The sequence below is a fragment of the Dermacentor variabilis genome, chromosome 6, assembly GCF_050947875.1.
Source record: "Dermacentor variabilis isolate Ectoservices chromosome 6, ASM5094787v1, whole genome shotgun sequence".
In the NCBI taxonomy this organism is placed as follows: domain Eukaryota; kingdom Metazoa; phylum Arthropoda; class Arachnida; order Ixodida; family Ixodidae; genus Dermacentor; species Dermacentor variabilis.
The window spans coordinates 190,801,009-190,814,143 of NC_134573.1; the positions used below are offsets into that span (position 1 = coordinate 190,801,009).

General features: G+C 43.3%; 1 protein-coding gene across 3 annotated transcripts in view; it reads left to right on the forward strand.

Moving 5' to 3' along the window:
* The window catches only part of Asap (ArfGAP domain of ASAP), a 221,044-nt gene that overhangs the window by 27,504 nt on the left and 180,405 nt on the right, over positions 1-13,135 (forward strand). For all 3 annotated transcript variants that reach the window (XM_075697201.1, XM_075697202.1, XM_075697203.1), the window contains exon 10: positions 12,207-12,369. In XM_075697201.1, coding sequence (XP_075553316.1) covers positions 12,207-12,369 — 163 coding nt within the window. The remainder of the gene's footprint in view (positions 1-12,206; positions 12,370-13,135) is intronic.

Consider the following 13,135-nt stretch of genomic DNA (forward strand, 5'->3'; position numbering starts at 1 on the left):
TCAGGTGTGTGCTTGCTAAATAAAAAGGAGCCCACATTCTACAGCATGGTACACAAAACATGCTCATCTACAGATTTAAGCATCGCATTAAGTACACTCATGTCACATCTGGAGTGGAACGTCATCATAAACCCTTACGGGAGTGACCACTTCCCCATCGCTTTAGTGTTAACAAAAAGTGATGAAAACTCTCCCCGTATTTCTCAGTGAAAAATTGACTCTGCCGACTGGAAGCAATAGAGAGAGCTCACTCACCTAACATGTCATGAGAAACCAACAAACAAAGACACCAAGGAAAACAAGGGAAATTACTTGTACTTACTAATTGAATTAAAGGAATGATAGATTAATGGCAATGAAAACGGATGAAAAAACAACTTGCCGCAGGTGGGGAATGATCCCTCATCTTCGCATTACACATGCATTGCTCTAACCAATTGAGCTACTGCGGCTCATTAAACAAGCCGTGGTAGTTAATTGGTTAGAGCATCACACGCGTAAGTGCCTGTTCTTCTTACACCGTGATCCAAACTGTCTGGCTATCAGGACTCTTTCGTCCCTGCGTTTACGAGCATTGGTTGGAGAAACAGGCATACTACATCAAGAGAATGTTCTAATGACCCTGCGTCAGCTTCCACCGCCTTGGGAGCGGCAGACTGTTGAGTGCGATGTCTCTTATATAGAGGTTTCCAAATGTCCACCTGAGACTCATATGTGTTCACGATTCCTCGAACTTCAGGCAAAGTACTCATGTGCGGAATTGTACGTGGACGCTTCCAAATTCCTTACTGGTATTGCTTATGCAGCTTTGGGACCATATTTTTCAATGTCTGCTGGACTAAATCTTTATACAAGTATTTTCACAGCGGAATCATGTGTAATCCTCTCGGCAGTTAAACAAATAAAGCTAATGAATCTGCAAAAACACAAGAATTCCCTTTTTAACAAACTATACGGCTTGTTATGCTCAGCCTATACAGACAAGCAAGTGATCATAGTATGCTGGGTACCTGGACATAGAGGCATAAAAGGCAATGTAGCTGCATAGCTGCAGACGGAAGTGCCATGTCAGTAATTTTTTAATGTTCACACACAAACATAGCTATCCCATACCTAAAGCCTTTCTTGCGCCAAGAGTTGTGGAAATATTGGCAAAGGCAGCGGGATACTGAAGTGTCAAATAAGCTATACAATATCAAACCAAGAATAGGGAAATAGATATCAGACAAAACAAGACACAAGGAAGTGCTCCTTTGCAAGCTAAGGATAGGATGTACCTATGGAACAGACTATTTCCTCCCTACTGGCAGTGATCCGTCGACATGTAATAAGTGTGATGCCATTCTTCATGGTCTTCATGTTCTTGTCCAGTGTCCTGCAATGGAAGCCCAACATAAAGAGTACTCTTATCCTGCATATCATGAGCACTTCCCTCTTCACCCAGCATTCTTTCTGAACCATGAGACGTTTTTCGATTTAAAACAGTCTTAAAAATTTGTAGCAGGTGTAAACACCATACAAATCATCTGGCCTGGTTATCTGTAGCACAGCCTCACCTTGCAGGCTGCAGCTGCAGTGCAAAATGTTTTTTCAGCACGTGCCTGTCAGCCTCGACTTCAAGAACCCCTTCAGGCACTAGCCCTATTGCATACATTTTATTATTTCACCACTTCATAACGGAATTTTTATGCTCGTAGCTCACGTCATTTGTCATTGTCATTAATTTAATACTCATATTTTACGCATGTGACAGCGACTTGTCTTAGGCCTTTCTACAGCCACATTGCATCTACCATTTGCATTGTCCACTCCATTCGTAATGCATTGAGGACTCATCACCATACGATGTCTGTTAGAAAAGTATCTGACCTTTGGCCGAAGAAAAAGAACTGGAGCGTTGGAAACCTAATCACCCTCAATGTAACCTCCTTGGGACTCCACACACTTCTCCCAGCGATGCTGCCATTGTTGGAAGCATTCCGAGAAGAACTGTTTCGGAATGGAGTTTAGCTCAGCTGTCGTTGCAGCCATAATGACCTCTCTTGTCTGAAATCGCGCTCCTTTCAATGGCCTCTTGATCTTGGGAAACAGCCAGAAGTCACGGGGCCATATCAGGAGAGTAAGGAGCCTGTTGAGCTACAGGAGTCTTGTTTTTCGCCAAAAAAGTCTGAATCAAGTGCGAGGAATGTGCAGGAGCATTGTCGTGATGGATGCGCAAATTTCCTTTTGACCACAACTCAGGTCTCTTGCACTGCACAGCATCAAGTAGGCGACGGAGGACATCCCTGTAGTACTCTTTGGTGATTGACCCTGTGGTGCGTACTCATGGTGTACCACACCGCGGGAGTCAAAGAAAGCAGTCATTATCACTTTGACGTTGCTGCGCACTTGGCAGGCCTTCTTTGGTCTTGGTGACGTGGAATGCTTCCACTGTGACGACTGGGATTTGGTTTCCGGGTCGTACCCGTACACCCAAGACTCGTCACCAGTGATTATGGTGTTCATGAAGTGGTCACTGTTTATGGAATCCAGCATGTCCTGTGAGTCTTCAGCACGAAGTTACTTTTGCTCCACTGTGAGCAGCTTCGGCACGAATTTCGCTGCAACTCTCTTCATGGCTAAATCTTCGGTCATAATGGAATATGCAGAAAAAGTGCTGATGCCCACCTCTTCCACAGTTTCTCAGATAGTCACATGATGGTCCCGCATCACCATAGTGTTCACTTCGGCAATGACTGGGTCGTTTCGGCATGTTAATGGCCAACCGGAGCGGGGCTTGCTCTCCACTGATGTGCGGCCGTCATTAAACCGGTTGTAGCACTCCTTAAGTGTGCTGCTTATAGCATTGTCACCGAAAGCCGTCTGAATCTTTATAATGGTTTCCACTTGGCTGTCGCCCAGTTCCTGTCAAAATTTGATGCAGTAGCGCTGCTCCAGTCGCTCTGCCATTTTCCTTGCAATAAAGAAGTGACGAGAGCACTGCACACTACCTCACTCAAACGCTGTGTCCCAGCGACTGACGCTATCGGAAGGCGGGGAAAAATTCGCGCATGCGCACGAAGGTTCCAGGTCGGCTGGTGCAAGTGCGCTTGTTTCATATTCATCAGGTGTATGAAAAAAAAAAAAAAAATATATATATATATATATATATATATATATATATATATATATATATATATATATATATATATATATATATATATATATAAAATAAGGTCGGATACTTTTCTAACAGACCTTGTATGTCATGGTGCTCTTTGGCCATCTGTTGTCCTTGTGCCAATAAAAGCCACATTTTATTATGAATGACAATGTGCAAGTCATGGCATATGTGTATCATCATCATCAGCAGCAGCAGCAGCCTATTTTATGTCCACTGCAGGACGAAGGCCTTTCCGTGCGATCTCCAAGTACCCCTGTCCTGCGCCAGCAGATTCCAACTAGCACACGCAAATTCCCTGATTTCGTCGCACCACGTAGTCTTCTGTTGTCCTCTACTACGCTTCCCTTCTCTTGGTACCCATTCTGTCACCCTAATGGTCCAACGGTTATTTAATCTGCACATTACATGACCTGCCCAGCGCCATTTTTTCCTCTTAATGTCTATTAGAATATTGTCTATACCCATTTGCTCTCTGATCCAAACTGCTCCCTTTCTGTCTCTTTAAGTTATGCCTAGCATTCTTCATTCCATCGCTCTTTGTGCAGTCCTCAATTTGTTCTCAAGTTTCTTTGTCAGTCTCCAAGTCTCTGCCCCATATGTCAGCACTGGTAAAATGCTCTGATTGTATACCTTCCTTTTCAATGATAACGGTAAGCCCTGTCAGGAGCTCACAATGTCTGCTGTATGCGATCCAACCCATTTTTTTTTCTTCTGTGAATTTCCTTCTCATGGTCAGGGTTCCCTCTGATTAGTTGACCTAGGTAAACGTACTGTTTCACAGACTCTAGAGGCTGACTGGCGATCCTGAACTCTTGTTCCCTTGACAATCTATTCATCATTATCTTTGTCTTCTGCATATTAATCTTCAACCCCACTCTTACACTCTTTCTGTTAAAGTCTTCAATCATTTGTTGTAACTCCACTGCATTGTTGCTGAATAGAACAATGTCATTGGGAAACCGAAGGTTGCTGAGGTATTCGCTGTTTATCCTTACTCCCAAACCTTCCCAGTTTAATAGCTTGTATATTTCTTCCAAGCACGCAGTGAATAGGATTGCAGAGATTGTGTCTCCTTGTCTGACTCCTTTCTTTATAGGTATCTTCCTACTTGTGTAGAACTAAGGTGGCTGTGGAATCTGTGTAGATATTTTCCAAGATATTTACGTAAGTGGTCTGTACTCCTTGATTATGCAATGCCTCTATGACTGCTGGTATCTCTGCTGAATCAAATGCTTTTTCGTAATCTATAAAAGCCATATAAAGAGGCTTATTGTACCATTTTTTACGGCTTCCTCAGTCTTTCTCACGTTATAATTTAGAATACCCCTGATTTTCGCCTTGTTGATCAGTTTTGACAGTTCCGCAAATTCTGTCTTATCTCTTGAGTTGAACACTTTCATTCTTTGTCATTTCTTTATTAAGTCCTTTGTTATTTGGGAGAGCTTGCCTACTGGTTGCCTTGGTGCCTTGCCTCCCACTTCACTTGCTTCCTCTGAAGCCAGCCTCATTACGGTTTCATTCATTAGCTCTATGTAATCATCGTCATCTCTCTGTTCTAAAGCTGCAAATTTGTTTTCAAGTACCAGCCATAACTCTAAGTTGACCTGTTTCTCCTTGGCCAATTTTACTCCTCCTCTCTTCAAATTGAGGTGAATCCTAGCCCTCACTAACCTGTGATCACTGCACTGATACCCTACCTATCACTTCTACATCCTGCACTATGCTGGGATCGGCACAAAGTATGAAATCAATTTCATCCAATCCTCCAATTGCAAGTTTAGCACTTGTGTATCATTCTGTGCAACTAATTTCTATCCGCTTTGAAATATTACCTAGTTGCTGAAGTGTCTGTCTTAATTTATGATAATTATGTTTGCTGGCAGAAAGGAAGATTTCTATGCATGCTGTAACACTGCAAATGTTAGTGTACGTTTTGTGGGTAGAGGAAATTTGCACTCTTAGGGTGAAGCCAGCTGACACAAGAGAGGGGTGTCATCTGAGGTAGCTGGGCGAGGGCTTCATCTGGCAGTGGACATAGGTAGGCTGAAGGTTATGATACTGGCATATTTTTCTTTTTTCTTTGTAAATTCATTTCATATTCGGAATTGATTTCTGTGGCACATTATAGCCTTACTTGCTGTGGCACTATCAAAGTACACATTTCCGCATGATGTAAATGCAGTTGCCCTGTCTTGAGCCATGCTTATCAACCACGTGATTTTGCTTGCAGTACTCAGCAGTTTTGTGTAGAAATATTTCAATAGATACTATGAGGATTGAGGTATGTCTTGGAATCTTTGCGCGGGCATCTACCTATTGTGTCGTCCTTACGCCTCTCCCCTTTCCACTCGCGGTGGTTGTTGGCGGTGGGGGTGCTCGCGTCGCCAGCAGCGGCTGGCCGCTGCCCGCAGATTGAGCTTAGGAGAGATCCGTCCCAGACAGCGCTGGGTACTTCACGCTTTCCTCTCATCCACCTTTGTGTCTACGACTTGAGCTCTTGTACGGTGCCCAGCATTCTAGTGAACTCAGGTAGAGTGCACCCTTACGAGAGGAGCACTCAACCGACAGAGGCGCAACACTGCAATAGCAGCACAGCTGACAGGGAAGCAGGTTATCCATCTAGACGCGTCCGTACGGTGGGCAATGATAGCAATGCCGGCACCTTGCAAGTCTACACGTAGCAGAGCGTATGTTACCCTGTCTCCTGGTCTGCTATAGCGGCTGCCCATGTGGGCTGTGAAAATACCGGCCACACATAGCCACAAGGCAGGGAGGTGTCTGGAACAAGAAGTTGCACAGATGAGAGTAGCTACATGACAAAACAACAAAATTCCAAACCTGTTATGAAATAAACATTATTTTTATCGCAAGCTTAAAGCTCTCAGCATTGATTAAGTTTTGTGAACGTAATGCTCTGGATGAACAACGGCCAGCTCACATAGAAGTGCATAATTCTGTGAGGCGATTCCATTCAAGTGCCCTGCTGGGCAGAGAAAAACAAATGTTCATTTGGTTACACTTCACCGACATTATACACGAACACTGAAGTCCTCTGCTCAAATCAAATTCTTCACATAAACCTTTGACTATACAGGTTTGGAAAGTTTGTGAAAGAGACACATTGTTTACCTGTAAAGGTACTAAATTTACAGACTTCTTGGCATTGTATGTCTCTTTCCAGTTATTCTAAGAGTGATTGTGACACGTTTATTCAGTGATACATAGCCATCATTACATCATGTTATTAAGAAAGATATCCTCCTGAACAAATATAAAATATTAAAATCTGGGATTTTACATGCGGTGCCTTTGCACGTGCGGTGAGCGCATACCTTGTGTTGATCCTTTCCGGACGCTAAGCTGAAGACCAGTGCCTATTGCTCGAGCATGGTTGTACTGCACCGAGCCGTACTTGTTGGAGGCCCAAGCCGAAGGAGATTGTTCGAGCTCTTGCGAGTGGGCCCACTGGTTATCGCGAGAGCAAGCAGCATAACCGCAGGGACTTTTTCCAGCAGTGTGTCACGGGAAGCCTTAGCTGTCGCAGCGACATGCTAGCGGCGCCTCTGCCTGTATTTTCACCCTTGGCCTGGGAGCCATTTGATTCTGGCCCGGGACCGGACGTTTGTGCGATGTTGGGTGCTGCCAGGGACAATAAATGGTTTCCACTAAATCACGGCAATGCTATGTTCTCCTGCGTGCGCAGCGGTCGTTGCCCTCCTTTGGCGGCCTGAGTGCACTCGCAGTGGCGCAGTAGAGCACGAGAGGCAACTGCTGACACGGGCCTGTGGCTCGCTAAGCTTAAACTTGCAATGGTCAGTACTCTTGTGAGACCCTAGAATCCCGCAATACTAATGTAATGATGCTTCTATAGGTGGTAGAGTGTATATGAAAGATAGTGTCTTCGTCAGTCTGTAATAGCATAGAAAAAGATCTGAAATACTAATAAAAAAAAAAGTTCGGGGGTTCAAGTTACCTTTTAGAGAAATATATGAGTGCATAGGTGATGTCCTGTTTGGTGTGTTTATATGTGATTAGTTTGTTTTACTTTGTTGTTTATGAGGGAAGTCTGTCATGTCTACTCATTATGGTTCATTCCTAACCACCAAACCTAGCAACCACCGATTGCATTTCATGCCGCCTACTCAATTGCCACACTAGTCATACCTGGTGCACACAGAAGCAGCTTGTGAAGTAGCAGATGCAATTTTTTGTTTACTGTGCTGCGTACCCACGAAGGCTTTGGGTCTGTTCCTTTTGGCTGCCGCGTATCTGTGTTTGTATGTTTCACTGTTTTCAGCTCTTCTGAATGCACAGCACATCACTCGGATGTTCTGGCAGCTCAGTACCTTTGTGCCACCTCGGCATTGTGATGGCCTCCATCAGCTTCATCTACTTTCATGGGCTGAAGCATCTTCACTGCTTTTATTTCTTGTCGCTCCCTCTACACACAACCATAATGTTAAGCCTATATACTCTGGCTCCATCACAATCCCATCCTGCTTTCTTATAACTCACTGAAACTGTGTTGTACACCTGCTAAGATGCAGCCCCTTGCTCTTCCGCCATTTCATTTTCTACGCTCTGATGCATTGTCTTGTGGCACTTACAAATGCGTGCCAGAGTGAGAGGCTCTTACTGACCATTCTTGGTGATTGTAACTGCCTGGCTGGTTTCCAGTGCACCTCCTCCTTCCTGATACTCCTCACTCTCTTCTCCAGTGCACTTTCTATCCCCATTCCTCCTTTCTGCCAGTCTGGTGTCACCACCTTTTCGCTCTCCTGAAGGTGGCGGAGTGATTTTTTGGTACAGATACAGTATAGGCTGATATCTTGCTCCCTTTCTGCACGATGCTTTTGCATTTAAACATTCAGCTCTGGGGTTTCAATCTGGGTCTTCTCGACATGAAAGTTAGCACCTTAGCCACTGAACCCTGCACTGACACTGGCACCATTTTAGGCTATAGGGGCAGCAATACTACATATCCCCACCCTTACTAAATAAAGCAGTCAGTTGTATTTCTTTACAGAATTTGTTGAGGAAGAAAGACTTATGCATTGCATTGCTACCAAGGAAGAAGCAGATATGTGTACTGCAGCATAAAAAATTAAACGAGAATCCACGACACATCATTGTAATGCATGCTGAATGGCTACCTTTTGCCTGAGCAGAGGCAGCTTGTATTTTTCTCATTGTTGATTTACACACAGTGTGGATGATCTACACACAGTGTTTACATCTTGCCTTGCTTTTATCCTAAGGTGCCCCGATTCTCACTTTTGCCTCTTTTATTGGTATATTATTTTATTCCTTCATGAGACATGACTGTCCTTGTGCACACCGAGACATTCTGCTGCATTTTTTCTGACAAATATTTTTGCTGTTATCGCTTTGACTTGCTTTTTGTTGTTAGCATTTCTTTTTTTATTACAGTGAGACAGCTGCTGCACTAAATTGTGCTCTGAAGACATGCTCATATGTTTCTTTACACAACTGCACTGAGCATTTGGTGAAATGTACTGGTGAAGTGCGACACTGAGCATGAAAATAGTTTACACTAACTGCACAATGAATAATTTATAGGTTTATTTGAAAAAATTAGACAGCAGTACCTGAGAAGTAACAAAGTGTTTACTTTTTCATTTTGTTTTCTTTGTTCCTTTCAAGAAAAGATGTGACATTGCCCTTCTGGGAGAATACACATCAACGAATGTATTCAGTACAATGTACATTTATAAAGCATCACGGTGCTTCTTCCATGCTGCAAATAGTCATTAGTCGTGGCACAACGCTTTCTTTTTTATGAAAAGGTCTCATTCACATAGTATTTGTGCCATGGCTCACCATCAGCAGGATGGGCCGACAGACATAGTTTGTCATGCTTAATAAATGATATAATGCCAACCATCATGCCATGACAGTAGGCAACTATCCACCATTCAATGAAAGCATCTTATCACATTCAAGTCATCTTTAGACTAAAAGGTTCTGTTGGTAAATGTTCAGCTCAAGTGAGTGTTCGACATGCAAGCAGTTTTGTCCAAGCGGGCACTGAAGGAAAGTTTGTAAGAATGCAAACTGACAACAGCTGTTATCACTGACCATGCTCTTCAACTCTGTACTCATTGGCTACTTGAGCGTCCATGGTGCTCAAAATGAAAATCAGGAGATGGATGCTGTGTGCTCTTGCATATACATTTCAACAAGCATGTGCTAATGCCACTTTCCTGCACCATGTATTTGTTTTGTTTTTGACTGGTATTTACAGTTTTTCTCTCTCTCCTATAATTCTCTTCCTACATCTCAACTGTAACATTTCAATTGGAGTGCAACTAAGGTAGTCTGTGGGCACGCGGCAAGTGCTGTGCCTCTGCACAGCTGGCAAAACGTGTGGACATATCAGTGGACTCCATTGCACTTGTGCCTCCTCCAAAAAAACAGCTGCCACTGTTTAATAATTAAAATAAATCAGGCTTACTTCACATGAAAATAAAACAAATAGCGTGCTTTCAGTAGCCGGTGAACACCTTGTTTATATGGGCCTTCAAAGTGCACGCCACATGCTGCTTTCCTTCGTCAAAAAGGCCAGTTTCACCTGAAAGGTGAAGCATTGATTGCGATAGCAAATTATTAGACAGCTATATGAAATCAGATTAGTTCTTTTATTAGTGGCATAAACTGCTGTAAACATTCACTTACTAACTGAATTAACAAGCATATTGTCAGGCATGCACAGACAAACACGAACACATCTCTCTCGATGACCCCACACACTCACTGTCAGAATGCTGGTGTGATCAAGAGGGGCAACAGTGGCAACCTAATTCTCCTTCGTACTGCCTGTCACTTAAATGCAAACTAGGTGCATGAAAATAGAGCAATGCACGGCCCTGGGCCGACCCAAAAGCCTGGGACGGGCTGTCCGAAGCATTTTTCGCCGGCTCCTGCCCGGGCCCATGGCTTGAAGCCTGGGCCTGGGCCGGACTTGGCGCCGCTAATTAAAGGGCCCAAGCCGGGCCTTCGAACACACGCAAAGATTATGCATAGCATGGTTCAAGGCATTCTGTGCCAAGCTAAAGTAATACACTTGTGCGGTTGCATTATTACCAATTTCGATAATTTTATATTATTTTAACGCTAATGCAAGGGGTGTCTCTTTCTACTTGTGCATTTATTTTAGGCTGTATGCTCATGAATTCAGAACACTATATATATATTTGCATGCTCAGTGACAAATAGGACCAAATCATATGATCAAGCTATGCACACCAGCATAAAAATAATAGCTCGGGCAATAGGCCAGATCACTGATGCTCCCATGAGACAAACAAAGATTTGGGTCTTTTATTGCTTATACACTGTAGCTGATTTGACCCCGAGAGGGTGAAGCTGACACATACGATATAATCTGTAAGTAGTGAATGCAATTTTAGTGCAACTGGGTACATACTCCATGAGAGCAGGACCTGCTTGAAGTCGGAGAGCCTGCACAACCTGCGTATTTTCCAGAAGAACATGTATATTTTTACCTCTTGCTGGTTTTTGCACAGTCCTATTTTTGTGGCACCGTTTTCAGGTGCAGAATGTTGCATCACTGCATGTTATTTTAAGCATCGTTTCTATGTTTATTTCATAAAGACGGGAGGAACGTTTTATCTGGGATAGCCTGAAGCATGGTGTGTGACAGCTTGATTATGTAATTTATATTGATTGTTGTGATTACATTATTGTGTCGAAGTCAGAATATGAACAATGTACATTTCATCTGCTTTTGCTTGCGGTTCACCATATGTAACCTTAATCCTTTTTATCTTGCTGAAACAAATTATTAATCAAAAGCCTCTTTTTAGAATTTGTGCAATCATTGTTGTTTCTAACGTAAAGTGAAAAGAGCAATAAAGAGAATGCCCCGAGTTTGCTCCTACTGCTTTTTCATGTTAGTTGTACACTTTGTATTAAAAAGACGTTTTGCTATGTTTTATTGTTGCTGTACCTTTATTGTAATGACTTTTCACATATCGCATAAGCAACATTTAATTTATATTCTGGCTTATTACATGCAGAAACTATGATACGATTATGAGGCACATCATAGTAGGGACCGGATTAATTTCGACTGCCTAGAGTTCTTTAACATGCACCTAAATCTAAATACACGGATGTTTTTACATTTCTCCCCCATCGAAATGCAGCTGCCATGCCTGGAATTGAACTTGCGTCCTAGAGCTTAGCAGTGCAACAGCTTAACCACCAAGCTGTCACTGTGGGTAAAGCAGCATTCCAATGCATGTACACACCTGATTTTCCATTTGATTGCCCGCTACAAAGGGCAAGGCACCACTAATCATCATCATCAACAAATTTTTGTCCAGCCTGGTCATGCACACGTGGGTCCTTTCTAAGCTTGGTAATAAATGCCTGGGCCCAGGCTGGGCTCAAACTTCATAAAGCAGGACCAGGCAAAGCCAGGCCCAGGCCTAGGCCAAAAAATCAGGCTCGTGCAGTGAGAATGTGAGAATGTGAGTACGTGAGAACGCAGCACACATAAAGCGGTCAGCTACCTCAGGTCAGCTAGCCTTTGAAGCTGGTGCCGATTGCCTCCAAGGTAGGCTGTGCGCGGCTGCGCGCGGCCGCACTCAGCCACACTACGACCAGAGTAGAAGAGGAAATACGCACTAACCTGCTTGTTGCGCGCGCACACGTCTCCCAGCTCTCCCCCCCCTTGCGCCCGTGAGAAGATGGTGTGCAGTTCCCTGCCTTCCTCTCTTGTGAGTGGGAGAAGACAGTGCCACATCAAGCCACCATCCTTCTCGACTTACCTTTGCAAGCTTTTGCTCGCCCCTACAGCATACGGTGCGTGGCCGCGATGTTAGCGCACGTGGACTTTATACTTAATATCATAGCGATGCCAACAGCAGACATTCGCCTGGAGTGTCCATATAATTGCTATCACAATAATAGTAACATATCATGCATTGAAGCCTCTGCAGTTGTACTGTGATGGCAGAACCACACTCGTGCTTCACAAGTCAGCTTCTATTTGCAGCTTCTTTCAGGATGGGCTCAAGACAATTGGTCACTTCAACAACTACATTATAGAACTGTCAAGCAAGCTGCAAAAGCTCAGGCAGAAGCAGGATGAGGAGCGGAAGAAACTCGTCGAGCTTCGAAACACACTAAGGAGTTCACCCTCCCTGGATATCAAAGATGTAAGGATGGCTGTCAGATATTTTGTTTAGTTACTTCAAGCATAATGTCATTGATAGGCACAGATTTCAGGAAGGGGGAAAATGCATGTAAAAACCAAAGGAATGGGCCGTTAACCTGTGTATAAAAAAGATAATGCTGAGAAAAATGCAATCTACAGAAATAGACGTGGAGCAAACATTATTGTACTACATCAAATAAATAAAACAATATACTTGTCCATTTTCTGGAGAAAGTAGAATTCTTTTTTTATATCTGGAAGATAAGTTCATTTCAGTAATATGTGTTGCTGGGCTAGTCGGTTCATACTGAACAATTTCAGACCATTAGATTTATGGCCACTTAGCGCAAAATGGAAACAGAAAGGGAAGGGGACATGTTGAGTGACTGTTGTTCATAAGGTCATAATTGCTAAAAAATTGTTCATAAGGTCATGTACACGCTAAAATGTCAGTAGTGGCAGCAAACAAGGATTTATTGATGCTGTTTATCTCGGATTTCATCCTCATGTAGATGCATGCACAAGAGTACAGATCCAATTCCTTTATTTCTGGTATCATGTTCTTAACTTATCTGTGGAGCAGCTATCGATAAATAAGCTGGGCATTCATTCATTCCATTTGTGGAAAAGAACTTTTGACCTAATTCGCAGCATTCTAAGATGTAACAATTTCCTTATGCCAAGTTTGTGTTCACGCTGATTGCTTAGTTAACGATAGTAGTGATAGTAGCTTTGCAGCACTACCTGTTACATAGCAGAGATTTCAG